Source organism: Sardina pilchardus, chromosome 7 (genome assembly GCF_963854185.1).
Source record: "Sardina pilchardus chromosome 7, fSarPil1.1, whole genome shotgun sequence".
NCBI classification, from domain to species: domain Eukaryota; kingdom Metazoa; phylum Chordata; class Actinopteri; order Clupeiformes; family Clupeidae; genus Sardina; species Sardina pilchardus.
The window spans coordinates 29,876,814-29,904,193 of NC_085000.1; the positions used below are offsets into that span (position 1 = coordinate 29,876,814).

The 27,380-nt window shown below is 49.2% G+C and overlaps 1 protein-coding gene across 2 annotated transcripts; it reads left to right on the top strand.

The window, feature by feature from the left end:
* Positions 1-393: 393 nt before the first annotated feature.
* On the top strand, positions 394-26,479 carry baz2a (bromodomain adjacent to zinc finger domain, 2A). 2 transcript variants are annotated; one of them, XM_062541734.1, is made up of 30 exons: positions 394-562; positions 2,651-2,780; positions 2,960-4,225; positions 4,701-6,872; positions 7,389-7,715; positions 8,538-9,086; positions 9,311-9,371; positions 9,631-9,739; positions 9,986-10,087; positions 10,633-10,858; positions 11,232-11,293; positions 11,385-11,450; positions 11,755-12,171; positions 13,116-13,370; positions 13,533-13,747; positions 14,049-14,123; positions 15,914-16,094; positions 16,283-16,345; positions 16,492-16,636; positions 16,875-17,596; positions 17,757-18,024; positions 18,171-18,326; positions 18,565-18,725; positions 19,209-19,274; positions 20,030-20,313; positions 21,154-21,289; positions 21,395-21,541; positions 22,355-22,605; positions 22,766-22,909; positions 23,920-26,479. In XM_062541734.1, exons 2-30 carry the CDS (start codon positions 2,651-2,653, stop codon positions 24,089-24,091), a joined length of 8,928 nt encoding a protein of 2,975 aa, XP_062397718.1. In that variant the 5' UTR covers positions 394-562; the 3' UTR covers positions 24,092-26,479. The 2 variants fall into 2 exon arrangements, with proteins under 2 accessions (XP_062397718.1, XP_062397717.1); XM_062541733.1 differs by lacking the exon at positions 394-562 and having other exon boundaries at positions 2,645-2,780.
* Positions 26,480-27,380: the final 901 nt, after the last annotated feature.

Consider the following 27,380-nt stretch of genomic DNA (forward strand, 5'->3'; position numbering starts at 1 on the left):
GCTTATAAATAAATACATGTAAATATGTCACGAGAGAAAATATCCAGAACATTAATACAAATAACAGACAAATAACCCCGGTTATAACTATATCAACAACAACATTACATGATAACAATACTAGTCTATTAACAGTACTATGCATAAAGTTTCGGAACCATGTAGCAAAATAATCTAGCAGAAGCTGTCTTTTAGTTCCTCACAGGCACGTTCATTTCAAAATATAAAATCATAACATCAGCTCAACCTAGGTCAGTCTAATTGACAGGTGTCTGCCTTTCACCAAAGTAGCCATTTATCTGTCGGCGTTAAGACCCGTTACTCATGAGACACCCTGCAGTGTGTAGGGCACGGGCACCATTCACTTCCTCTTTCAGCTCGGTTTCTTTCTCTTCTGTGATCATGGCTGCGCTCAAACACACCAGCCATGTTTGCTAATTTGAGACCCAAAGGTTAGCGAAGACCTGTTTACTATTTACATCGCCTGCACCATCTTCAACCATATATTTCTTCAGTCGGAGTGTCAGAGGCTTCAGTGCCTTTGATATCCAAGGATAACAAGGTTAGGCAGATACAATTTCATTTTTGCTGGAGAAGTTTTGAGTATGTGTGTATGTGTGTGTGTATGCGTGAGAAGGATGCTGCTTCAGATATTCCCTTCACAGTGCAACGGGAAAACAATGTGAATTTATCAACAAAAGAAGAGCATCCCATAAAATAAACATAATAAACATCAATCTGATGAGACGTTAAGGCTGATATGTCGTGTCGTCAATTAAAATATAACTTTCTGACAGTCTGGTTTTAGATGAAACGCGTGATGTTAAGGTTAGATACGCGGGCGCTGCACATTAGCTAGCTTGATTATCTGTACGTTTAACTTCTTTAATTATTTAAATAACCTTGGATTTGACGTTATCTAACGAGGGCTCGCATAATGAAGCACCTCGTGAATGTTTGTTTATTAGTATTAATAATCCAAATATTTATTGTATTGTATTCTATGTGGTGGAAATTTCTGGTTGAACTGTACTGTTTCCGAAAGCATTTTAAGATAACAAACCAGTAATGCTAACTGTGGTGTTGCTAAATAGGCCCAGTTGGAAATGACGTTATTAAATGAGCATTAACATTAGCTCGCTAATCTGTCGGATTGTTAGTAACGTTACATATTGAAATATTTATTTCAAGAGTTGCGGTGGCGTTTTAGCGTCTCTTCCATAACCAAACGAACCCTTTCATTTGTCAAGTCACAGTTCTTCTTAGGACCCCCGTTTGTATAGAGCCAGATGGCTAGCAGAGGCTTTTTTGTTTTCTTTTTGTCGAGCGTTTGTAGCTAACGTTAGCTGCGATAAATGGGTCCAGTGTTGGCTAGCGCCGTAGCTAGCTAATCTTTTTCATTGGAAGAAGTTGGTGAGTAAGTTCTACTGAACAGACAGATTAAGGAATACATTTGTATTGTTTAGTGTTTTTGTTTGATTATTATACTTTCTGGTATTCGTTGGGAATGTAAGGACCTATTCGGTCAAAGATAGGCAGAATGGTTGAGGTGTATATTGGCTGTTCCCTTTACTGGATGTTGGCTATCCCGTATTATAAGGAGATGGTTAGGTAGGGAACTCGCGTAAGCTGAGCGCATGGTCACATGTATTGGTTAGCATGTTTGCTAACCATTTTTCTTTCTTTCTTGGTGGCAAGTAGCTCGCCAATGTTATTAAGACGGCATTATTGATATCATAAGTAGGACTCGAGACTACTGTACATTTTATTTGTAGGTCCTATACGTTACTTAACTGCAGCTTCAGAAATTAAAGCAAATGTTTACGCTTGAAACCTGCTCACTTGCCTGGCTGTAGCTAGCGGGATGTGTTATTTTTGCGGTTGGGTTAGCTGAAGTGCTAATGATGTATCAAGCCGTAGCACGGACGGAAATCAACCAAGGAAATGTTGATGTATTAATATTCGGTTATCTGAACATCATGTACGATCGTTATTCTTTTCTTTCATGTTTCCAACGGTCCACGCCACAATAACGTTTCTTGTAAATAAAAACATCGCCTGTTTGGCTGTGTGGTCAGCTGCAGGAGATCTTGTTGTGTCCATTATAAACACGGTAGGGCATCCCATCCGCGTTATCTGCGACATTTTAGGGAAGAGTTGTGGGAGTGAAATGTTTGTGATGTCGGCCACAGCGTGTCATCATAATCCAGCATTCGGTTGCGCACTCTTGCTATCTTCTGTTTGTAATTACTTTTATCGTAAGTGATTGCCGTTTTTATGGTAAAGTAATGCTATTTATGCCAGAGTTCGATTGCCGTGATATTTGTTTAAACGAGGGTGTTGGTGTTGTTTGGGTGTTAGTCAAGTTACGTCCAAGCTCTCATCAATTCAGTTTCCATTTCCCTTGTGCGTGTTAAGTTTTGTTTTTCTTTCTTACTGTGGTTGACGTTAAAAGCAAAGATGAACAAAAACATTTTAGAATTGCAGAAATGAAGAGAGCGTATATTCTCTTGATAAATGGAATTTTAGTGGGGAAGATAACATCCATTGTTTACATCGTCTCCAAAATTACACTCTTTGGAATATCACTTGCCTTGGTGAGCATGAAAGGTGCACACTATGTTCTTATGTTTCTTTCTGTTCCATGCAGATGGAAGCAAATAATCATTTTAACTATGGCCCACACTCGTCTGTGTCTGCAAACTCAGGACTGAAGCTTTCCTCAGGGGAGTCTCTCTATACTAATGGGTCCTCCATGAGCTTCCCCCAGCAAGGGAAAAGTGAGTAGTGGCAGTGTGTTCATCACCACGTTGAGCTGTTTGTGTTATTGAATTTTTGTTGTTTCTCTGCACATTTGCTTACATTTGTTTCAGTCCTGTTTTAGAAAATGTAATGCACTGAATGCTTTCTGCTCTGTTCTCTCCTCTGTGTTTCTAATCATCTGTTAATATCCATGCAGATATAAACGGCGACATGAATGTGAATGGCATCACTACTGCAATTGGGACCAGCCAACCTGGCCCACACCCCACCTCGTCATCGTACCCACACATGAGCAACCACCACCACCAGGGCAGCATGACCTACGACTACCTGTGGGGCCAGCCCCAATACAGCCCAGCCATGTCGTCAGGGCCCCCACACGGCATGCACCAAAAGCAGGGCTCCCCAGGGGTCCTGCAACAGAACCAGCACCACTTCCAGAGCCACGGACAGTATCAGGTCAATGGGGCCATGGGGGCCTCCCACCAGAGTCCTGTGGGTGGGGCGCCTAACGTTAGCCTGGGGGCTGGACAGTACTGGAACAGGCCAACCCCAACACAGCAACAGGGAGGTGCATCCATGGCAATGGGCTACAACTCCCATAGTGTGTATGGAGGCTACCAGAGCCAGGTGCACCCAGGCTTGTCGCCCGCCCAGCACCACCAGCAATCAGCTATGACACACCAAGGGCCTCCCACGCACCACCACCCCCATCATCCACACCCGCACCACCCGCATGCCCACCACCACGCGCAGCAACAGCAGCACTACGGCATGGTGCCCAACGGGATGCCCTACTACCAGCATCAGCCTCAGCACCCACCCCAGCACCCGCCTCTTCCTTCACCTCAGCCCCAGCACCCGTCTCAGCATCAGCCCCTACCCTCGCCCCAGCCCCAACACCCATCCACGCACCAACAGCTGGCATCGCCCCAGCCCCAACACCCACCCCAGCACCAACAACTAGCCTCGCCCCAGCCCCAACACCCGCCCCAGCACCAAACCTTACCCTCACCACAACACCCACCGCAACATCAGACCATGCCCTCTCCCCAACACCCACCCCAGCACCAGACCATGCCCTCTCCTCAACACGTTTCCCAGCACCAGACCATGCCCTCTCCCCAACACGTTTCTCAGCACCAGACCATGCCCTCACCACAACACGTTTCCCAACACCAGACCCTTCCCTCTCCACAGCACCCGGCCCAGCAACACCAACCACTCCCATCCCCCCAGCACGCCCCCCAGCCACCGTCTCAGATGATGCCTCCCACGTCCCAGAACTTCACCCCACCCAGGGGGAGTCCTCAGCACCACCACTTGGGCCGTGGCGCCTCGGGCAGCCCCCTTCCCATGCAGGTACCCATGATGTCTCCCTCGGCTATACCTGACGGTGGCTCCCCGCAGAGCCGGGACAGCCCCCTGGGAAGCAGTGTGCCACTGCCTTCAGTCATGCAAGGTGATTACACTGTGTGTTGTGTATTATCATTTCTAATCGGTCATTTTTGTAATTCATATCTTGCGACCTGTGAGGCGGATGTGAAAATCCAAAGTTTGTGTGTGTGTGTGTGTGTGTGTGTGTGTGTGTGTCGTGAAAATGCATGTGTATTGTGTGCAGGTCGGACCCTTACATATTTTGTGACCCTGTCCTCCTGTCACACACTAGACTGCATTTACACTATGAAACTATACTGCCCCCCCCCCTCCCAACAACAACAAAAAAATGTGTTTGCTTTAATGGAATATTTCAAACCATCATTGGTCAAGTGAGTGAGTAATTTAAGCAGTCAGATGTCTTTTCTCGTGCATAGTCCTCCGTCTTTCACACCGAAGGAGTAAATTACAGACGTAATCTGGCAGGAGGACATAATCATCCGTCTTCTGTGTATGGGGTCATCCATGATTAATTCTCTCGTTCTCCTGTGCTCCCCAAGGGCGTCTCGGTGAAGCGTACAAAGAGGTGGACAAAGGCTACAACGGGGTGGAGCGTGCATCTGCTGCCCAGCGGCTTCCCAAAGCCGAGGGATACCCAGCCCGGCCCTCGGGCCACCTCTTGGTGCCCACCAGTGAATACTGCCAGCGCGTGCCGCACGGGGCGATGGACGTGGAGCCGCACCACAAGCAGCGGCACGACATGGGAGGACCCATGAGGGAGGCCATGCACTCGGCCGTGTCTGCGCCTCCTCCGCTCCTGTCCACGCCGCCGCGTCAGGCTCCGTCAGGGCCTCCCCCTCCTCCTCCTGTGGTGTCCGTGCATCACATGAGCGCCTCGGATCCCCCGCCCTCCTCTTCCTCCTCGTCCACCTCCGCGTCTGCGCCTCCTCAGGTCGGGGCGAAGAGTCCTCACGGGAGCCCCGTGTCTGCTCCTGCGCCCATGCTCTCCTCTCCCCCGCTGATGGTCCAGGGCCTGAGGCCCATGCCTGGTGGCATGTCGCCTTCCTCCATGGGAGGGGGACCGCCGGAGCTCATGCCGGGTCCTCCCCCTCTGATGACCCTCGTCTCAAGGCCGGCTCCGGCTCCGGTTCCTGCACCTCCTCCTGCGGTGAGTTCGCCCTCGCCGGTCCTTTCCGCGACCCACCCGTCTGCCCCAGCCACGTCTGCACCTCCTCTATGGACGAGTGCGCCTCCTGTGCCGGCCTCGCCGCACTCTCAGGTGGCCTACGTACCTCCTCAGATGGTCCAACCCCCCAAACATCAGGAGGCAAAGCCTCACTCCCCTGTGTCTTCGCCCTCGAAGGTGGCTCAAACCCCCAAGCTAGGAGAGCTGTCAAAGCCTCTCTCCCCGGCATCTGCGCCTCCTGCGATGGCTCCTGCTCTTCCCTCGGCCGCGTCTGCGACCTCTTGGTCTCCCCCAGAGGCCCCTGCGTCATCGCCGTTGTCCACGTCACCTGCGAAGGCCGGCGTCCCTTCACCCCAGATGTCATCGTCGTCGTCGTCTCAGGCGGCCAAGTCTCTTCCTGATGCGCTCGTTTCCGGGCACGCTCCTGCTGCCGGCGCGCCCGTCACGGCGCCCTCCGCCACGGCCCCCGTCTCCACGCCGCCCCCTCCTCCTCCTCCGGCGGCTGCTGCTCCCCACCGTGCCGCCTCCGTGCCTCCTGCCGCGGCCTCCTCTCCCCCCGCGGTGAGCGCCGCCCCTCAGGCCGCCTCAGTGTCTCTTCCTGCTCCCGGCGCGCCTCCCCCCGGAGCCGCCGCACCTCCCAAGACGGTCTCGGCGCTCCCCGCCGTCTCCGCACCGACTCAGGCCGCCACCGCTCCTCCGGGCGGCTCCATGCCGCCGCCTCCTCCGCCTCCTCAGCCTGTCTCCGGACTGCCTGCTGTCCCCACGCCCTCTCAGGCGGGGTCCGCTCCGAGCGTCTCGCTGCCGCCTCCGGCCACCGAGGCCGCCGCCTCCTCCCCTCCTCAGGCCGCCGGGCAAGCCTCGCAAGGGTCGGCCCAGCAGGACTCCAGCAACGCTGGCAAGAGCTCCTCTTGCCAAGCTGCCAGCGAAAAGGAGGTGAGCGCTCCTCCGCCCGATGAGGACGTCGCTGTCAGCAGCTTTTCAAAGTCGGACTCCACCCCGTCTCCGCGCTCCAAGTCTCACGAAGGCCTTGGCGATGTCGCTACTGAGAGGTCGGCCCACAAGGTCGATAGCCCGGCCAAGAACACTCTCCCCGAGGCAGGGACGGCCCCTGTAGCGGCAAAAGATCATGACACCCCAAGGAAGTTCGATTCACTTGATGACACTTACGACACTTACGACACCGAGTCTCTGGACTACACCTCCGTGGCTGAGTCAACGCGCCTCGAAAGCTCCCGCGCCGAGGACACCAGTGTCATGGAGGACACGTTCGATGACTCGACGGCTGACACCTCGTGCACGGACGAACCCTCCATGTTTACAGAGGACTCGGCCGCGGAGGACTCCAGGCACGTGCCGGCTGACGACACCCAGGAGGATTGCGACTCGTCTCAGGTTGACGAGACCATGGACAGCTGTCTGAGCAACAGGGAGTCTGGCACAGAGGATGACCGCTCTTGCCTGAAGGACTCCGTGAGTGATGACTCACAGAATGATACCTCACTCATGTCAGTGGACAACCACGACCTCTCGGGACTGCCCAGTAAAGGTGAGTGCCTCAAAGAACTGGGAAGGGTTGGGTGTGCACATCTGGTGCGGTGATGTTTGTGCCAGATGGTCGATTGGCTGTACTGGTTAACTATTTCTTTCTTTTTATTGCATGATTTATTTTATTTTTTAATTTATTTTATGATTTTGCCTCCGCAGTTTGTCAAATGTTTTTTTTTTTTCATACTGTTTTCTTTTTTTTTTTTGTGGATTTTATGTTTAGCCCTATCTGTAAGTTACCAAAAGACAAACCACATTACAAGTAGAGCTCAAACCTCTAGACCACTGTGTATCTTTACAATCTGAATTGTACAATTCTACATCATCTCCTTAACCATCGCCTACTTTATTCCTCTGTCAATTCCTTTGTTTATGCCTTTGCTATATTTTTCCATCAGCATCATATTTGGATGAGAGTTAGGAAATGATCATACTCATGCTTAAAAATGGGGGGGGGGGGAAAGGAAGGCTGTCCTGTGTCCTCACACATGCTCAATGTCACGCTGTCCTCTTGCAGCCCCTGAGGAGTGCAACGAGAGTCAGGAGAAGGCTGTGGAGGCGAGCGGCGATGGGCGTGACGCTCCAGACGGTCCTGGCGCCTCCGCTGCTGCTGCGCTCATGCCTGGCACAGCTGGCACCCCAGTGAGCGCTGATGAGGGCTGGCAGGAGACGGTAGTGGCGGCAACAGCAACGGCCACAGCAGCGGCGGTGGCGGCAGACCCCAGCCCTGCGGAACTAGCAGCCAAACCACTGCCCCTGTCCACCTCGGCCGTCACCGTGGCAACAACAACACCCCCTCCACAGAAGCCTGCTGCCAAGAGAGGCAAAGCTGCTGCAAAGCAGGGTAACAGCACTGTCCACTCGGACGCTCCTGACTCTTTGGTGTCCTTAATAGTACAGCATTTTGCATCTCAGTTCTTGTCATGTTTTTAAATTGTAGAGGATACTGGGGAACAGCACTATCCACTCCTGACTTGTTTGGGTGTTGTGGTCCTCACTACTAGTAAAGCATTTTGCATGGTTGGTTTGGTTTGGTTGGTCTCTTGTTATTACACTGTAGAGCAGTGGTTCCCAACCTGGGGTTTGGGGACCCCAATAGGGGCCACCAGAGATGGCAGGGGGTCCGCACAGTTGTTGCCAGGGCTGAGGTTGTGAGATTGCCAAAATGATATTTGAGCTCATTAAATGTATAAAATCCCAATAACACGCCCAATTGGATAATCAAAACTCTGTATAATCCAAATTAAAACATATTTTTGTTCCACATTTAAATTCACACAGCTATTTATTACCTCAACCTCTGGACTTGCGTAAGCAACCTTCAGGTTGTGCTAGGCTGGGTGTTAGTAGGCGTCAAGGAAAAAAGGTTGGGAAACACTGCTGTAGAGGTTGTTAACAGCATCGTAACTGGTGGGAATTACATTTGTCATTCTGAGATTTCATGCTCTCTCAGCAGGCTACCCAGACTACTGTTTGGCACATAAATTAGTGCGCATCATTAATCACTTTCAGTCACTGATGTCTCCTTCTTCTTGGCTTGGTTGGCATGAGGATAATATGCATAAACTTTACAAATCCTTTGTGTTGTATGGTACATATGTGTCATAGTGCAACTATATGAGGTTCTGAGTCTCGTAGTAATTCTTGTGTGCGGCCATTCTCCCAGGCTCTCCAGCGACCCAGGCCTCTCAGAAGAAGACCCCTGCAAAGGCCCCCAAAGAGGAGAAGGAGAAGCCGAAGCGGAAGAGGAAGAAGAACGAGGACAAAGAACCTGCTGGAACAAGGAAGAAACGCAAGCTCTCCAAAGACGACGCATCTGGCGCAGCCGCCACTACAGAGGTGACCCCACTCCTAAGCTCGCCGGACGCCGGTAACACAGCTGCTGACCAGACCCCGGCGGCCGATGGAGCCACTCCTGCCAAGCCCAAGAAGACCAGGAAGCCCAGGAAGCCCAAGCAGCCTGCACCTGCTGCCGGCGCTGCCGCTGCCACGGCAACCGCCTCTCCAACCAAGACCGATGGAGAGCCCGGCCTGGAGAGTGGTCAGACTCCGCCAGCCAAGCCCAAGAAGCCCAGGAAGCCCAGGAAGCCCCGGGAGCCCAAGGCCACGGACGGAGCAGCGAAGACGCCCAAAGCGGCGAAGGCCAAAGCCAAGCCAGCAGACACGCCCAAAGCTGAGCAGGACAACGAGGATGATGGAGAGGGCTCCACGACAGGTACAGCCTGGCAGATTGACCACCCCCTCACCAACCCACACACACACACACACACTTCTCTCTCTCTCTCTCTCTCTCTCTCTCTCTCTCTCTCTCTCTCTCTCTCTCTGACTCTCACTCACTCACTCACTCACTCACTCACTCACACACACTGTATGAACATGCATGGTGCATTGTTTCTGTTTGTGCACTATTATTCACGAGTGCTTGTTTCTGGCCTGCAGGAGACACTCCAAAGAGGAGGATTGCCACAGAGGAGCAGGTCCACTTTCCTCTTCTGCACGGGTAAGTGTCCTCCACATCTCTCTCAAACGGCGGTGTTCCCTGCCCCACCTATCGCTGTTGCGATTCCTCCAGACTTCTGAGCTCGTCTTGGTGCTGATCTCAGCGCTTTCTTCCTGAGGCTTTGCCCGTCACTCTGCTGAATTAAGTGCAGTGGAGCTCCACTGCGGACGGCACTGTGATCTGCGAGATGCTGACTGGCGATCTTGCTCTCTGTGTGTGTGTGTGTGTGTCTGTGTGTGTGTGTGTCTGTGTGTGTCAGGTGGAAGAGGGAGGTCCGTGTCAAGAAGCTTGAGGACCGCCTGAAGGGTGAGACCTGGTACTACAGTCCCTGTGGGAGAAGAATGAAGCAGTTCCCTGAAATCATCAAGGTGAAGAGACCACTGCGTACATCACTGATTTGGTGTTTTCTACGCCAAACAATACATGTTTCTCTTAAGGAGTCAATATATATAAATAAATAAAAACATTTGGAAATGATGGGCTCAATCAGCAGAAATGAGCTGAAATGAGGGTTAGTTGGTTAAGACTACTAAATCGAGCAGAATAGGGTTTCTACCAGTCGTAATGGCGAGGTTGTCTTTGTGTCTGACACCGTGTGGCTCTTCCTCCTACAGTACCTCCGAAGGCATGAGTGTGGGGTTGTGACCAGAGAGCACTTCAGCTTCAGCCCACGCATGCCTGTGGGAGACTTCTACGAGGAGCGTGATTCACCTGAGGTCAGTGAGGCCATATCTGGATAGTGTGTGTGTGTGTGTGTGTGTGTTTCATTGAGTTTTGAGTAGGACTTGTTTGGTGTAGTGTCGCTTTGCTTGTCATGGGATCAAAATGATAAGGGGTCTCTCTGACATTTAAATTTTTTTGCGTCATGCACAATAAACTACCTTAAACATGGTGGCTTCGGGGCCCCCTTCACAGGTGAAGCCAGAGGTGCGTTCAAATTCGCAAACATAGGCAAACGTTCGTGATGAACATGTTTTCTTTGAACTGTTAAATTTGAACGATTTGGTGTTAACATTCCATTTTAACAGTAATTGCATTGTTGCGTTCGTCAAACTCACATCCAGTTCCACTGTATGTTCGCGGCGCACCACCTCCTCAGACTGTTTGCGATTGTTAGCAAACGTTCGCCAAAAACTCAGGGCTAACGGAATACTGTTGGCGAACGTTAGCAAACGTTCGCTTATGTTCGCCTATGTTCGGTGAACTTGAACGCACCTCAGTTCAGCTTGTAACCTGTTTGATTCCCCATGTCCTCCCCCAGGGGTTGAAGTGGTTCCTGCTAGCCAATGAAGAAGTGCCGTCCATGATCATGGCCATCACTGGCAGGCGTGGCCGCCCTCCCAACCCAGACAAGGAGAAGCCGCGAGCCCGGGTCAGAAGGGCCAAAGGCACCCCGGGCCGCCGGCCCGGCCGACCGCCCAAGACCAACGCGGTGGACCTGCTGAGCAAAGTGGACGCCAGGATGCTGAAGAGACTGCAGGCGAAAGGTGAGTGTGAGTGTGAGTGTGAGTGTGAGTGTGAGTGTGAGTGTGAGTGTGAGTGTGAGTGTGAGTGTGAGTGTGAGTGTGAGTGTGAGTGTGAGTGTGAGTGTGAGTGTGAGTGTGAGTGTGAGCATCGGGGGCAATGGGAGTATGATCTCTGGCTAGGGCAAAGGTCACAATGGTGATTATGTGTGTATGACTGTGTGTATGTGTGTATGTGTGTGTGTGTGTGTGTGTGTGTGTGTATGTATGTATGTGTGTATATATATATATATATATATATATATATATATATATATATATATATAAATAAATTAACTTTTTTCTTTTAAAAAAATTATTTATGTTCAATAACTAAGAATCCTTGACCAATTTTTAGAAGTACTTACTGATGAGGACAAGGAGAAACTGGTCAAGATCAAGAAAAAAATGAAGAGAAAGGTATGGTCATCCTGCTTAGCATGTCACATCTACATAACCTGCATTTACACTACTGATAATAATTCTTAACCTGTTTGTCTTCATATTTTAGGCAAGACTCAAGCGCAAGGAAGATGCCAAGAACAAGGTTTTAAGACAACTGGTCAAAAAAGCTAAGGTATGAACGAGACCAGACCTGTCTCAGTCTCTCAAAGAGATATAGGGTGGAGACAATGAATAAAAATGGCTAAAGTTTCACTTTTCAACTTCTAACAGTCCTACATTTCAGTGGTGGATGCAGTCTTGTTTGCCTCATTTTGTTGCTTTGAGACCTTTTAGACAACTTTTTACTTTTAGCCGGCCAATATACTCAAAGAATCGCCTATGTGATCATATAAATTATGTACTTTCTCCATAAGTCATAAACTTTAACAGAGTTGTCTCCTCCACACTGACTAACGCCTTCTCAATTTGAATCCCAGATCGAGAAAACCAAGGAGGGAAAGGACCAACCCCAAGACGAGGAGAAACCAGCCCAGCCCGGGCAACCTCAGTCCCAGCAGCCTACCGACCAGCAGACCCCCCCGCCTGCCGCCGTGCCCAAGAAGCCTGGTCGCAAGAGGCGCGTGCTGACCCCCGAGGAGCTGGAGAAGGCCGGGCAGGTGAAGAGGGTGGTGAGCGCTCGGAGTCAGGCCAAGGCGCTGGCCAAAGCCCAGGCCGAGGCTCAGGCGCAGGCCCAGGCGGAGGCTCAGGCCCAAGCCCAGGCGGCGCTGACGGCCAAGCGACAGGCAGATCGGCGAGCACAGGCCCAGAGGAGGCTGGAGGAGAGGAAGAGGCAGCAGCAGATCATCGATGAGCTCAAGAAGCCCACCGAGGACATGTGCATCTCCGACCACCAGGTGGGGGCGCTAGTGTCACGCCATAAGACAGTCCAGTCTCTCGAGTAGGGTTGGGTATCGTTTGGGTTTCATCCAATGCCAGTGCTAAATCGATACTTTTGAGATGATGCCGGGGATGAATTGGTCGAACGCATGAAATTGCTTTGAAATGTGTGTGACAAATTTGAACATGAAATTGTTAAATTGTTTAAATGTAAAAATGGCTTGTCCTGGATGCGCACACAATTTCAAACTTTCAACTGCTTTTAAGTTTATCCAGTGCAGATGGCTTGCCATAACTTTAAATGTTAATGCCAGGCCATATGCTGGTCATGGACTGCGGCAATTGCAGCCTAATCTAACGTCGAGGGACTCTGCTTTCAAGTTTATCCAGTGTGTCCTCAAATGCTTCAACACCGAGTGTTTCGATTCAGTGCTAGTACGCATTTTAACTGCAACTATGTGCTAATAGAGCAGATTAGTTAGCAATAACGTGCAGAGATGGTTCCATAGCCTCTTTGACAGCTCCTGAAGTGGCACCAATGCCATATCAGAACAGTTTAGGTGCCCTACCCTTCTCATGAGATAATGGGATACATGTTTCACACAGTCAGACACCACCTGTCCTACCTGTTTAGGCAACCGTGTAGTGCAGCGACGACAGGTCACTCATATCCGCCTCCACCCACACACACACACACACACACACACACACACACACACACACACACAGAGACATTCTCCACCACTGAACCAGACACAGCACATACAGTACGTTGCCTCTATTACTGATATAATGGTGCTACCGCTTTTTCTTAAACTGAGGAGGAGGAATGCAAGTGAAGTTTGTCTGATGGACATTTTTAGGGCATAGCTTTCCCTCTTCCCCCAGCTGGAGATGAAAAGAATGTGCAACATGTCCTAATTCTCGTCTTCCCCCCCATTTCCCACTCCGCTGCGAGCAGCCTTTCCCCGAGCTGTCCCGCATCCCTGGAGTGGTGCTGTCGGGCCGGGCCTTCTCCCACTGCCTGACTGTGGTGGAGTTCCTGCACAGCTACGGGAAGGTGCTGGGTCTGCAGATCCCCCAGGACGTGCCCAGCCTCAGCACCCTGCAGGAGGGCTTGCTGGGCGTGGGGGAGAGCCAGGGCGAGGTCATGGACCTGCTCATCAAGCTGGTGGAAGCCGCGCTGCATGACCCAGGCCTGTCGTCCTTTTATCAGGTACGTTGTTCTCACGAAAATATCAACATTATGTCACTGCGTTTGTTTTATGGATGCTGAATATAAGGTGCAGTAGACGGATCATAACATTATTCTGCTTCTTGGTTTTCCATCACTTCCTTAACACCGTGTTTTTGTGCAACTTTTGCTGTCTGTCTCCAGTCTGTGAAGATCCTGGGGGAGAAGCTGGTGGATCTGGAGCTGAGCTACAGCACCGTGTCGGAGTGCCTGCGGATCTTTCTGGAGTCCCACGGCTTCGAGCTCGAGGTCTGCAACACCCTCCGCACCAAGACATTCCAGGCTCTCAAACCAGACGTGAAGGCCGCCATCTTGGCCTTCATGGTGGAAGAGCTGAACGCCAGCAACACCGTCACGAGGTCAGTGTTCGGCTCTCTCTCTCTCTCTCTCTCTTTCTCTCTCTCTCTCTCTCTCTCTCTCTCTCTCTCTCTCTCTCTCTCTCTCTCTCTCTCTCTCTCTCTCTCTCTCTCTCTCTCTCTCTCTCTCTCTCTGCAGACATGTTGTCAGTTTGCTTGTTAATGTGTCTCTCAAGGCTTGATTTGAAGGAGGTGGTTCCAGATTAGAGTCTGCCTAATGCAGAGTTAAACTCCCTCTCACAGGAGGGTTGACATGATTTCTCATGACTTACTGATGCCATTTCTCCACTCTCATTTTTTACAGGGACATTGACAACACACTGGAGAATATGACTACCTACAGGAAAAACAAATGGATCATTGAGGGTAAACTACGCAAGTAAGTTTTGAAACATGTGCTACTGATCTACCCTCAGAGAGTGTGTGTGTGTGTCTGTGTGTGTCTGTGTGTGTGTGCGTGTGGAGTACTCCTCAGTCATCTTTGCTTATCTCAGAGGACTTTAATGTGTTTTAGATGAATGACTCCCTCTGCTCTCCTCATGTGCAAGTTTGTCTGAAAGCTCTTACTGTAACTGTCCATGCATCTTAAGTGAGCCAGAGGGTGATTGAGTGTGTGTGTGTTTCCCCAGTGTTGTTTTTGGCCATAATATTTCCGTGTTGTGTGATCTGCTAATGGGCTATGAATGGAATAGAGCAGGGCTATTCAATTAGTTTGTAATAGGGGCCAGTTCATGAAAAGTATCACAACAGAGGGGCCGGAGAAATACCGCTTGAAATATGAGTAATTATACGTACAAATTTAGATACAATAAACTACAACAGCACCAATATGGGTGATCAAATGTTGCATTTTGTAAATGCATAATATCAGAGCCCGTCCCTTATTAGGCATTCTCTGATAATATCGTTTTTTTGGTGGTTATTTGTGTTTTGGGAATATTTCTGCCACAGGCCCAGACTACCACAGTGGTAGGCCAACATTGGGAAGGTGACACTGGATCTATGTTGCTAATATGTTGCATTTTGTAAAAGCACAATAATTCTGTGGTTATTTTGTTGTATTTGTGTTTTGGGAATATTTCTGCCACAGGCCCAGACTACCAGTGGTAGGCATTGGAAAGCTAACACTGGATCTGCATTGTGGCTATATGAAATCTGTGATAACATTAACAGCAATGGAATCTGAGCTTTGCGCAGTAACTGCTAGGTCCATACAATTTCCAATGGGCACAAACAGGCTTCAAACAGTGTTTAAATGAATTAAATGTGCGTAATCGGTCGCATATGTAACTCTTCTCAACATACATAACGTTCCCACCATTTAAATTGGATGAACGTGTTCACAAATCAATGTTACTTACAGTGGACTTGACATCAAGGCGATGGATGTGTATTAGTTTCACACTGAAACTATTTGCGTGGTGCAACCCGTTAAAATGTTAGTAGCTTATAATACTCCAACGTAGTGGCAATTTACGTTGAAACTAAGCTAAGATGTAACTTATGTTCAACTCGGTCAAAACGTTACGTGCAATTGGCTGAGGTGCAGTGGCTGCAGGACTTCAGAGCGAGTGAGAGCATGCAACAACTTTTAAACCGACTCCTATTTGCTCCAATAACTACATTACGAGTGGCGAATGTTTTCGCGAGGATCTGCTTGGACTGGAGAGGCACACTACCGGTGAGATTTCATGCACCAAAAATGCTTCATGCTTTGAGGAAAACAGCTTGGATTTGGCGCACGTCAACATGTTGGTGACGCTGCGTAAAAACGAAGCAAGGCACCTCTTTGTATAATATCCAGTAACAAAGTAGCCTACAACGGCAACGCACCTCACAGAACATTATTTATAGGCGCTACTCGCAGTGTAGCCTATCACTGCACCTCCGTTATCGTGTTTTCCACCAGCTATTTACGTCTCTACCGATCATAAGGATTTGCTCATATATAACATCAGCCAACACTTCAAGGGCCACTACAAAGTATCTCGGGGGCCGGATCCGGCCCGCGGGCCGCTAATTGAAGAGCCCTGGAATAGAGGGTTTGCACATGTTACATTAATTCTGTGATGACTGCTAATTGTAGAGTCTGTTATTAATGATATTCATGAGTCAACCAACAGTTGCTTGACATAAGCTGTGTGTGTGTGTGTGTGTGTGTGTGGTCAGATTGAAGGCGGCTCTGGTGCGTCGCACAGGTCGCTCCGAGGGGGAGCTGTGCGTAGAGGACCGCAGGAGGAGCACGCGGGCGGGGACGGCCGAGGAGGAGAGCCTGGAGGAGACCACCCTGCTGGAGAGGAGCAGCCGGCACGGACGCGGAGGAGTGAAGGAGGAGCCCAGACTCACCGAGGTACGACAGGGCCACAGGGAGAGGAGACCCACACTGGTCAGCAGGCTTGGGGAGAGAGGGAGGGAGGGAGGGAGGGCTTGACCAAGAGGGGTCACCTGGGTTTGGGCGTGGTGTTAGTCAAAGAGCAACCTTGCTGCAGGGATAGAAGTGTGATGGATGCTCATTCCTCTGTGTGCTTTTACCCACAGGCTGAGAGCCCAACCAACGCCAGCATCCCAGAACTGGAGAGACAGATAGATAAGCTAACCAAGGTGAAGAAAATAAATATAGAACACACACACACACACACACACACACACACACACACAATTACCAGATGAAGCATCAGGATGGAGTGCCAGGTTGAACATGAGGCATCTGCTCTTTTACCATAATGGGTTGTTCTTTGTCTTTGCAGCGCCAAGTGTTTTTCCGCAAGAAGCTGCAGCAGGCGTCTCACTCCCTGCGGGCAGTGTCCCTGGGCCAGGACCGCTACCGGCGCCGGTACTGGCTGATGCCTCACATGGGGTCCATCCTGGTGGAAGGACCAGAGGAGATCTTGGGTAAATCAGCCAATGCCAAACAAGAGAATATTCTCTATTCTCGTAGAAATCCTAATTTTAGCTGCATTATTGGTAATCTTCCACCAACTAGTTTTGAGTAGTTTTTTTTTTTTCTTTTTTGAAGTCCTGTCTCTTAAGAAGTTTTGAACTTAATCTCAGTCAAGTAGCTTTGAACATGTGATGTGTGATGTATGCATGTTTCTGAATGCCGTGTGTGTGTGTGTGTGCCTCCATGCAGACTCGTGCAGTGACATTCTAGTCACAGATGAGCCCATGGTCTACGTGAAGAAGGAGGTGAAGGTGGAGGTCAAATCCGAGGAGCCTCTCTCTCCCGTCACCCCCGTCACTCCTTCTGCCACCGCGGTCACGCCGCGCTCCTGCTCCCCCCGAGCCTCGGGCAGCGGCAGCGGGCTCTCCCCGACGGAGGTGGACCCGCTCCCCGGCGAGGCGTCCCTGATGAGCAGCAGCAGCCCCCGGGGCCGCGGACGCCCGCGCAAGATCAAGCCCGAGGTGGAGCTCCACCTGCGCACCGCCAAGTGCCGCCGGCGACGCCGCAGCAGCAAGTCGGTCGGCGAGGAGCCCCCGGCCGCCGCCGCCGCCACCGCCGACGCGCCCAAGGCGGGCATCCAGACCGACCTCACCCAGGCCGCGGTCACCGCGTGGCTCAGCCAGGCCCAGGTCGCTGGCGCCCAGGACCCGGCCACCGCCGCGGAAGTGCTGGCAGCCGTGGCGGCGGGAGGCAGGGTCCCGGAGGACGGCGGCCTGTCGAAGGAAGCCGCGAAGGAGCTGACGGAGAAGCAGGCCCAGTGGTTCCCGCTGCTGCCCAAGACGCCCAGCGACGCCACGGCGCTGTCCGAGCCCTGTCTGCCCTCTCCCAACGCCACCTCTCCCACCTCTCTGCTGAAGGACGCTCCCCCAACCTCCCCCTCTCAGCAGGCTGCCCCCACCCCCCTCACACAGGTTAGCCCTGCCCAAAAACATGAACAGTATTATGCGTCACCATTAATTTTTTTTATTATTTATTTCGCCTGTAAATGCTGAATTTCTTTAACGTTTCTTGGTCGCTAGTCGGTGCATATGTGAATGGGGCTTATGAAACTGTCTCGGTTGTCCTTTCTAGACTCCGTTACAGAGTCCCGCGCAGCCTGCGGTCCAGACTCCTGATCCGGCCGCGCTTCTCCCGCTGCTGCCCGGCTCGGTCCCCACTCCTCCAGCGTGCTCCACGCCGGTGCAGAAGCCGACCAGGCGGAGGAGGAGAGGCAGCAGCCCGGCTCGCAGGCCGTACTGCACCAGCACAGGCAAGCGTCGCGGCAGACCCCCCTCCACGCTCTTCAGTGACATCGAGCAGAAGTACCTCACCCAGCTGGTGGCCAAGCCAATTCCGAAAGGTCCGTTTTTTTTATTTTTTATTTTCATTTTTTTTACTTTTCTCAGCCAACTCCAGAGTTTTGCGGCAGTTCACCAAATATCTCTGGCTATTTGAGCTGAATTTGCTGATGTTAAGGTGTGTTTGTGTTTGTGTGTGTGTGTGTAGAAATGGCTCAAGGCTGGTGGTGGGTGAAGACACCAGAGGAGCTTTCTGAAGTCCTGAAGGCCCTGCATCCTCGTGGTGTCCGGGAGAAGGTGCTGCACAAGCACCTGACCAAGCACCTGGAATTTCTGTCCGAGGTGTGCTCGAGACCCAGCAGTGGTAAGAGCCGTTCCCCTCTCCTCACATTCGCTTTGTAGCCGCTTCCACAGTTCCTCATTGTTTACTACATCTTTACTGATTTGTATCCACACAATTTTGGGGGGAGTTGTGAAGAAATTACAGCAATGTATACAGCATAGAATGAATGTATTGCGTACAGAATAGAATGTATTGCGTCATCATGCTTTGATTGGACTGTGCACCCTTACAAGCCCCCCTTTTTTGTCCCTCCTCTCAGACCCTGTGTTCAGGCATACACAAGAACAGGGCAGTTCTGTGCTGGACGTTTTGAGTCAGCCCTGGCCCGAGGTGCCTAAAGCCCTGCAGACTGACATCAGCGTCCTCCAGTGGGTGGAGGACCTGGAGCAGCGCGTGGCGGCAGCAGATCTCCACCTGAAGGTGAGGCGGGCCTCTCCAGGAGAGGGCAGTCTACTACAGGGATGCACACAGTGTCAAGTTTTTGTGTACATTCTTTCACTGATGTCACACCAACATCTCTTGTCACGTGTCACCAAGTTCAACGTTAAGTTAAAAGATCTGGTCCTGTTTTTATGAGTCCCCTTCCCCTCAAAAAAACTGCAGGTATCTTGCTCTGTCAGTTTATATATCAGGTCAACTTATAGTGATGATCTGAATTATAACAAATCAAGTAAATGCATGATTTGTTAAAAGTTTGGTTAGGAGAAATTGTATTAATTCATATCATTCACACAGGTGAGTAAATAAGAGAAAGAAATCCTTGGGTACATAACGTTCCCAAGCTTGTGTAATTGATGGGTGCACTTCTGGTGCATGACCAGAAGGAGGTGGTGTATAGCTTGTTGGTGCAGCTGCAGCACACACACACCACAACATCACATTTCCACCATTTATATTCCAAAGATGGCTCCCCAGAGTGGAAAGAGCGACACAGAGCCTAGCACGGAGGAGCCTGTGGCAGGATTTCAGGTACAGTATGCGGGACACTGGAACCAGGGAAGGAGGGATTTGAACCAACATGGCTGATTTCACTAACAAGGGTTGACTGCAAGCACCCATTTTTAATCCCACAACACCATTTTACATAGTTTAACCTAATTTGCACTAAATTCATACTGCCTTGTTGGAGTCTTCCTCTCCAGTTGCCTCCAAGCCATTCCTTCTCCTCTCTGCATTTCCACTCCACTCCTCCTCCTCCTCCTTCTAGCCGTCTTGTGTAGTAGCTAAACATTGTCCAAGATTAAAACCTGCTCTAGGCATGTTACACTGGACAAGGCTTTTGTGATGTCCATGGTAAAAGGCAATTTATATAAAGAATTTCTGTGAACTTACTTCACATTTGATATTTTTGATACTTGATATTGTATGTTGAGGACAATGTTTGAAATGTAACGAGGCCATGGACAACACTTAATCCTTATCTAAGCCTTGTAACCTCTAACGGTAGATCTGAGATATTAAGCCTTTGTCATTTCTCTTTCTCTTCTCTCTTTTGGTGTCTAGTAGAAACTGCACAAAGTATTAATTGGTTACCGGTGTTTCAGTTTGTGTTCTTTAATTATGGGTCAAGTCTGTCCTGTGTGTTCTGTTAGGCATGCAAATTGTATTATTTGTAATGATACAATACGCTTTTATACTGTAATAATACAATGAACCATTTCCCTAATCAGATCAGGCAGATTAATTATCTAATAATCTTTCTTCCTTCCTCTTCCACCCTTAAGCCATACACCGTTCCAGAGCCAGACTCCACCCGTGAAGATCTCGAGTTCTACGACCATGAGGTTGACCCGCGGGACGACTGGATCGTTAGGACAAAGCGCGAGTGGTCCGACCTCCTACGTGTGCCCAACAACCCACTGGATCTGGCCGTCCTGAGGCTGGCCAACCTGGAGCGCAACATTGAGCGGCGCTACCTGAAGGAGCCGCTGTGGAACCTGGCCGAGGTGGTGAAGCTGGCCCCTCTCACTCCATCCCCGGGGGAGGAGGTCCCCATGGACGTGGGCAGGTGAGTGGGATGCCTGGTACACACAAACACTGGCAGATCAGGCAGTTGACCAATCCCTAGCTCTGCCCATCAAACGCAAATAGGCCTAGTATTAAATTTAGCACTCAAGTGCCCACCGTCAGCCTTTTAGATAGCTAGAATAGTCAGCTAATTGCTACTAATGTCTCATTGAATTATAGACATTCTGATTCCATTCTAGGGTATGCTTTTTCAGAATGGCATGATTATTGATTATTCACGATGAAAAGAATAAGCTTAACCATAAGTGTATTATGTTTCATTATGTATGTATTGTTAGGTGTTGATGGGGCCCCTGGTTGTTCGGGGCCCAAGGCAATTGCCAACCTGACTAATGGTAAAGTCCGCCTCTGCGCATGGATATGATAGATTTGAGTGCATCTGTCTGGACAGTGTGTATGGTGATCCAGCACAATGGCTTCTCAATGTGCTTTACACAGACAAAGACCGCATCAATTATAAGTCCATGGGCAATTGTGGCTCTTGCCAATAACATCAGCATGGTGTTCTTAGTCCAGCTATAGGCTGATATTATGTGGTTACACATTGTTGATATACATGAAGTTTAACCTGTAGATCCATTTCCTTGTGGGGCAGTAAATGTTTTGAATCAATGAAATTCCCTGGTAGCTTCTTAGTCTGTTCCCCCGGATCAGAACCTTTGGGGGCTCGTCCAGGATCTCTCAAACTCATACTGAATAGCTTTAGGTCTCTTCCTGTTCTCTTAACATACTGTAAGTCTGAGATTCAATACAAGCGTGATGTGCTACAGCCAACTCATCTGTCTCTCTCTTTTGCCTCCTTATCGCTGTCCTGATGCAGTTTGGAGATGGAGATCACCCCAAGGCTGAGGACGTGGCGACAGGGCCTTGACCGTTGCCGAAGTGCTGCCCAGCTCTCGCTGTGCATTATTCAGCTGGAGAGGGCCATTGCCTGGGAGAAATCAGTTGTCAAAGTGGTAGGGGAATTGAAGAGAAATGTAATAACTCAAAATCAAGTGTTGGTCATTATTTCATCGCATCGTTTCTCATCACTTGCCTGTTGTGTCTGTGTGCCATCTCAGACCTGTCAGGTGTGTCGCAAAGGGGACAATGACGAGTACCTGCTGCTTTGTGACGGCTGTGACCGTGGCTGTCACATGTTCTGCCTCAGACCCAAGGTGACAGAGGTGCCTGACGGAGACTGGTACTGCCCCATCTGCGTTGCCAAGGTAAATCCCACCGTTCAACAACTCTCTCTCCCCCTTCAATCACATGTAGACAGTTGATTGCAGCAGTTTGAATTGAGATTGAATAGAGTACTGAAGTGTGACGTTCAGTTTCCATGACTGCAGTGTCACTGGATCTAAACAAACTTTCAAAGTAGCATTGACTGCATTGCATTTAGACTTTTGGCATCGTTTCCACCTCTTATTGTTTTTAAATGTAGGCTATAGCCATTTAAATGTGTTTAACTTGCTAGGCAGCCGTTTAGCCACAAACGTCCGACTCGCTTTCAGGTGTAATAGTAAGAAACAAAATACCAGTGGATATTTTATGTATTCTCAATTGCTGAAGGCTGTTACAAGTTTACAAGGATTTTAACCTCATGCTGTGAAGTTGTATGCCAGTCTCTTTTTACGGAGGAAACCTATGCTAAAATAAAACTCTGTAGTCACAAATATGGTTGTGTATGAATATATGTTGTAGTATGTGATCCTACAGTGTATAAAAAATGTAAAAGTTGTAAAATAATTAGATTTATAGATTTTTAATAGATTAAGAAAGCCACTGCCATGGTCACCACGATGGTTACAGATTGATCTTGTTTAGATCCATTGGAATTGCTGCCTTGACAACGTTACAGCAAGGCTTCGGTCCTCTATTGATTAATTGTGGTTGTGATGGCGAGCAGTTACAGGTTGGAAGTCCAGAGCAAGTCTGTTCCATGTTTGAATGTGATTAATGTGTGACTCTGGCTGTCTTGTTCTTCGTCATCCATCCAAACATCTCAACCGGTTTCTTCCTTTTCTGCCGGACTCCAGATGGGCGACGGCGAGATGCGGCCGCAGCGCTCGGCGAGGCAGCGCGCCCGCAGGCGTAAGCGCCGCCTGGGCGCCTACGTGGGCGACAGCTCCGAGGAGGACGAAAGCCCCCGCCGGTTGGCCGGCATGAGCACGCGGCAGAAGGACGGACCCTCGTCGTCCGCCAGCAGCACGAACGGCACCTCTGGAATCTCGCCCAGCAAGCGCCGGCGCATGACCACGCGCAACCAGCCTGACCTCACCTACTGCGAGTGAGTACAGCTCCGAGACAAGGACGCCTCACAATCAGTTCACCCCCAGTCATTTTATGCAGTGACCAGTGAGATGCAAGTGATTTAAAACCAATATTCAGCCATGTCTGTTGCATATGATTGTATGTCTGACGTTAACTTTTGACCTGCTGACCTTCAGGATCATTCTGATGGAGATGGAGGCGCATGCGGACGCCTGGCCATTCGTGGAGCCAGTGAACCCGCGACTGGTGCCCGGATACCGCCGCATCATCAAGAACCCCATGGACTTCCTGACCATGAGGGAGAGACTGCTGCAGGGAGGGTAAGGGAGCGCGAATGTCAACATGACTACAGTATGTTCAACACGTTGGACATATTTTCCACATCATGACCACTTCCAGTTTGAGACATCTCTGCGAAAACAAATGCATGGATCAACTTAAGTGAATTTAAAAAAAAATCAGTAGTCAGTAGTTTGTAGGGCCACTCTCAATTTTGCTGTCTTCAGGCTGTAACACTTTTACCTGTCGGTCAAGCTCTTAATGAACAAATACAACCATGTGGTTTTGTTTTTACCGAGTGCAGCAGCCATAAAATTGAGGAAATTACGATATTGGGATATCGAGAATTGCTCTACAGTGGGTGTTTTTTGACCGACAGAACACGTTGTTGAACTGGTTGGGTTTAGAATGTTTTGAACCTTGGTGCCATGACCAACCAGATCGCATATCCACTAGCTTTGAACGGACCAAAGATGCATCATCAACAATGGTTGCTGCATGCATAAACATAATTTAATGAGATGCTTAAACAGAAAGATGATATGACAGTTGTCCGTAAAAACAGCAGAAATTAACGGTGTGAAATGCTAGTTAACGTCTGAAGTGTAGTGGTAGTTGACTAGTTTTGTCTACTCATGGCAACAGTTGATAAGGAGGGAAAACTCATGCTTTTAATATTCTCTTCTGACTGGTAGAATGACACGGCCACTCCGGTTAGCAGGAAAAACAAATATTTTTTGCTTCCAGCTCCGGAAGAAAAATGCTGAACCAGTTTTTGTTTGGTCAAAATACTCCGAGTTGTTCAAATGTTAGTCCGCGTATGGGAACGGAACCAGTTCTCTGTCGGTGGAAAACACATCTGTGGCCTTGCACGTTACATTATGTTCGAGACCGTGCGAGAGGTCATCATTTATTATACTTGACCTCATTGATGATCTAGGATTGGTGCCAGATGAAGGGCAGGTCAGTTCCTGAGTGAACTGCTGGTTTTGTGGGGTTTCTGTTCCTCAGGTTTGACTGACCAGTTTCCTCTGCTCTGTTCTGCCCTTAGGTACTGCAGTGTGGAGGAGTTTGCTGCTGATGCCCATTTGGTGTTCAACAACTGTGAGCTCTTCAACGAGGACACTTCAGAAGTCGGCAAAGCCGGACACTCCATGAGACGCTTCTTCGAGAACCGCTGGGCAGAGTTCTACCAGACCAAGGACAAAGACAAGGACAAATGAGATCCCAGGATTGGCTGTATCCTGGGCAGGGCCTTGTTTTGCCCCTCCCCCATGTCGATGTCGCCTACATTTCCCATACCTCCCCAAGACTGCTACTGGAGCTTCCTCCCAGACCCTTGTATACATAAATGTACAGATATATTTAGAGTTTGTTCATTATTCTTCTTCCGTTTATCCTGTTCTTGTCTTTTTTTTTGTTTTGTTTTGTTTTGTTTTTCCCTCTTATCATCGTTGTTCTCAAGCATGGGACATTTACAGGCCGGCAAAACAAAGCCTAAACAGGAAGAGAGATCCACCTCGAGAGGAACTTCCGTTTTTATTTTTCGTTTTTTAAATTTTATTCACCCGTTACTCACCCCGTTCACCACACGTTCCTCTCACAACAACACAGACAGGCACTCACTCCCACGACTCCTCACAAGCAGGGCCTGGTCTGGAACCAGAGGACTGTTTCGGTTCTGGCCTCCTCCCCTGCCAGCTCTGCGTTTTTCCGTTACGGTTGGATCGTCTCTCTGACACAACCCCTCGTGGACAGGACCCTCGGGTATCTTGCCCACCCCTGGACCAGCGAGTGGACGAGAAACTGGCCTCTTTCTACACAGCGTCTCTCACCAGGCAGAGCGCCTTCCACGTCTTGTCACACGACGTGGTGACTGTCTCCATGACTAGAGGCTGTTTTGTCCCCCTCCCCTCCTCAGTATATTTTTTATTATTATATATTCTATATACATATAAAGATTAAAAATAGCTGGGATTATTTAATAGCAATAGCTCGTAGTGACTCTGTACAGACCACACCGTAGAGATGTATAGGTGATTTCATGAAATGGCCAGTAAAAGTGATTTTAAAAGGAGCATTTATCCTTTAAAACTATATATCCTCGATCATGCACACCTGCAATGCACCCACCCCTTCCCCTTCCCTCTCCTCATCCCTCCTTCCCTTGCTTCGTGTAGAGTGCTGTTTTATCATCTACTGGAGGTGTTAACCTATTTCTGTTCTCTCTCCCACTAAGCTTTCTCTCCCTCCTCTTAACTGATAACCGCCTTCCAACTCTTTTAGCTAATCATAGTCTTTGTGGCAATGGCAATCACGTCAGAAGAAACTGTGTGACCACATGTTAGAGGATCTTGATGAGCAGCACTGAAGCGATAATAATGGTTGTGATTTTTAACCTCCCTTTTGCTCGCACTGCTAGCTTGTGTAGCAGCTAACCTGCCCCACCAAACCCATCCCTCTCCTCATCCCAACCCTCCTGTCCCAAGCTTTTGCCAGTTTGTTCAATAGTCTGTCAAAAAGAGAAATAGACTGATTCAATATTGGTTAACAAAAAAAAGAAAAAAAAGAAAGGTTATGTATATACATTTGGAATACAGAAAGTTTAATTATGTGTCAGCGATATTTGTCCTTCATTGGAAGTGTTTGGTTTTAATTATGACAGTCGCAGCGGTCCTGCTGCTTAGTTCTCAGTACGTAAGTTCGGAACTGTTTTAAAGTGTGCTCTCTTTCGCTCTCACACCTTAACTCTCCAGGGCCGTCACAGACGGAAACAGCCTCAAAATAAAGCCTCATTAGTTGTACAGCTCTGGTGGAAATTGGCTTTGAATGTTGAACGTATCCAGACCGCACTTGTTCAGATGCATTCACTGGGAACAATTAAAATAGTTGTACATTTCTTCCATTGTGCTCCGACTACGCTGCGTCTGGTCGGTTGGATCTGGGGTACCCAGTTACCAGTCTGTGGCCAAGGCCACACAACCTCATACAAGTTCTCAGACGTTGCATAGACCACTTGAAGTAAAACGGGACTTGAATTGGCCAAAGGCTATATGGATAACTTAACACAGCGTGGCTGATAGGACTTGATAACTGTTGAAAACGCATAGCTACAGGTAAATGTGATGTTATGAGAGAGTGCACAGCTGTTTCTTTCTGGTTTTCCTTTTGTGTTGTTCTTAACTCTGGTAGCACCGACACCCTGGCACTGAAGTCACTGAATTTCCTGTGGGATCATGTCAAGCAGGACTCCAAATAACACAACTGGCTTTTATTTAAATGTAGTTTCTTACACTGAACTCCACCTTATCAATAGGAAAGTGCATATATATGCCGTATGTGTTCCTTGCAACCTGAAAGGGACATTGTTTTTTTTTTTTTTCTACAAAAATGAAAAAGCTAATAAAAAAACAACCAAAATGTGGTGTTTAGTGAATTTTTAATAATGTACAGTTTTTGTGACTTTAAATTTGTTCCTTTCTATATTTTTAGGACCAATATATCGTTTTTAAGAGGAGGCATTAAATGATCATGTTGTTTCGAGGTGATGTAACATGTGCATCTGTAGAATGTACTGTAAGCTGAATTAAAACCACATCTAGTAGAGACAACTCTTGTCTGTCGCATGCTTTGTACTGTGCTTTTGTACTGAGACTTTACTCACCATATATAAATGGTGGGAGGTTAGATTCTAAAAGGCCCACCGACCCAATGATAAACCAACCGTTTGACACAGTATAACAACCAAGGATATTTAGTTTTTCTGCGTTCTCTTTTAGCATTCCCTTGGATTGCAGCACATATGATCAGCAATTAGTTCTAAACACCATCTGATCAGTACTAGGCTGACAATCTGGAACACAGGAATGATTCTCAGAATTCAGGCAGAGTCCAGATCGGGTGACTCTGCTGCTGCTGCTGCTCCTATCCTCTCCCCTGGCTGGGGGCCCTATGAAGTGGCAGTGGGCTTTGACGGGCCCCCGGTCTCCCTGTAGCTCCCTGTCCACTGCACATGGTCATGGGCTGCCCTGCTGTCTGGTCCAGCTGGGGCTCCTTGCACAGGGGGAGGGACAGGAGGACTATCCCCTCCCTCTCTCCGACTGGCCTATCTTTCCCCATTGGCTCCCTCTTTCACTCTATCTGCATGGAAACACTTTGAAGGCACCCTGTTGGGTTGCTTATAGAGCCCTGGTTAACTTAACTTATATATGGAGTGACATGCTGTGTGGGAATAGGGGGCCTGTCTGTTTTTATCATAGTGCTGTTTTATCATACAGTATGTCCCTTCCCCACTCTGTTGATAGTTGGGTTGTTGTTGTGGTGGTCTCATTGGCTTTGTATCATCTCTGCTCATCTTCAGTCTCTTTTATCTCTCCCCTCAGTATCCCTGAGCTGGCACTCTGTGCGCTGCGCACGGTATTTTTGTGCTGCCGATGGCGGGGATCAGGAGCAGTGGTCCAGCCCGGTTCTGCCGCCGTCAGCACTCCTGTGTGTGTGTGGGGGTGCCGCGCT

Excerpts from the sequence above, each read along its gene's own strand:
- baz2a (XM_062541733.1), top strand. The coding sequence starts at position 2,645 with ATGCAGATGGAAGCAAATAATCATTTTAACTATGGCCCACACTCGTCT. Across the intron at positions 4,226-4,700 it reads ACTGCCTTCAGTCATGCAAG|GGCGTCTCGGTGAAGCGTAC; the intron begins GTGATTACACTG and ends GTGCTCCCCAAG. Across the intron at positions 18,025-18,170 it reads GGCCAAGCCAATTCCGAAAG|AAATGGCTCAAGGCTGGTGG; the intron begins GTCCGTTTTTTT and ends GTGTGTGTGTAG.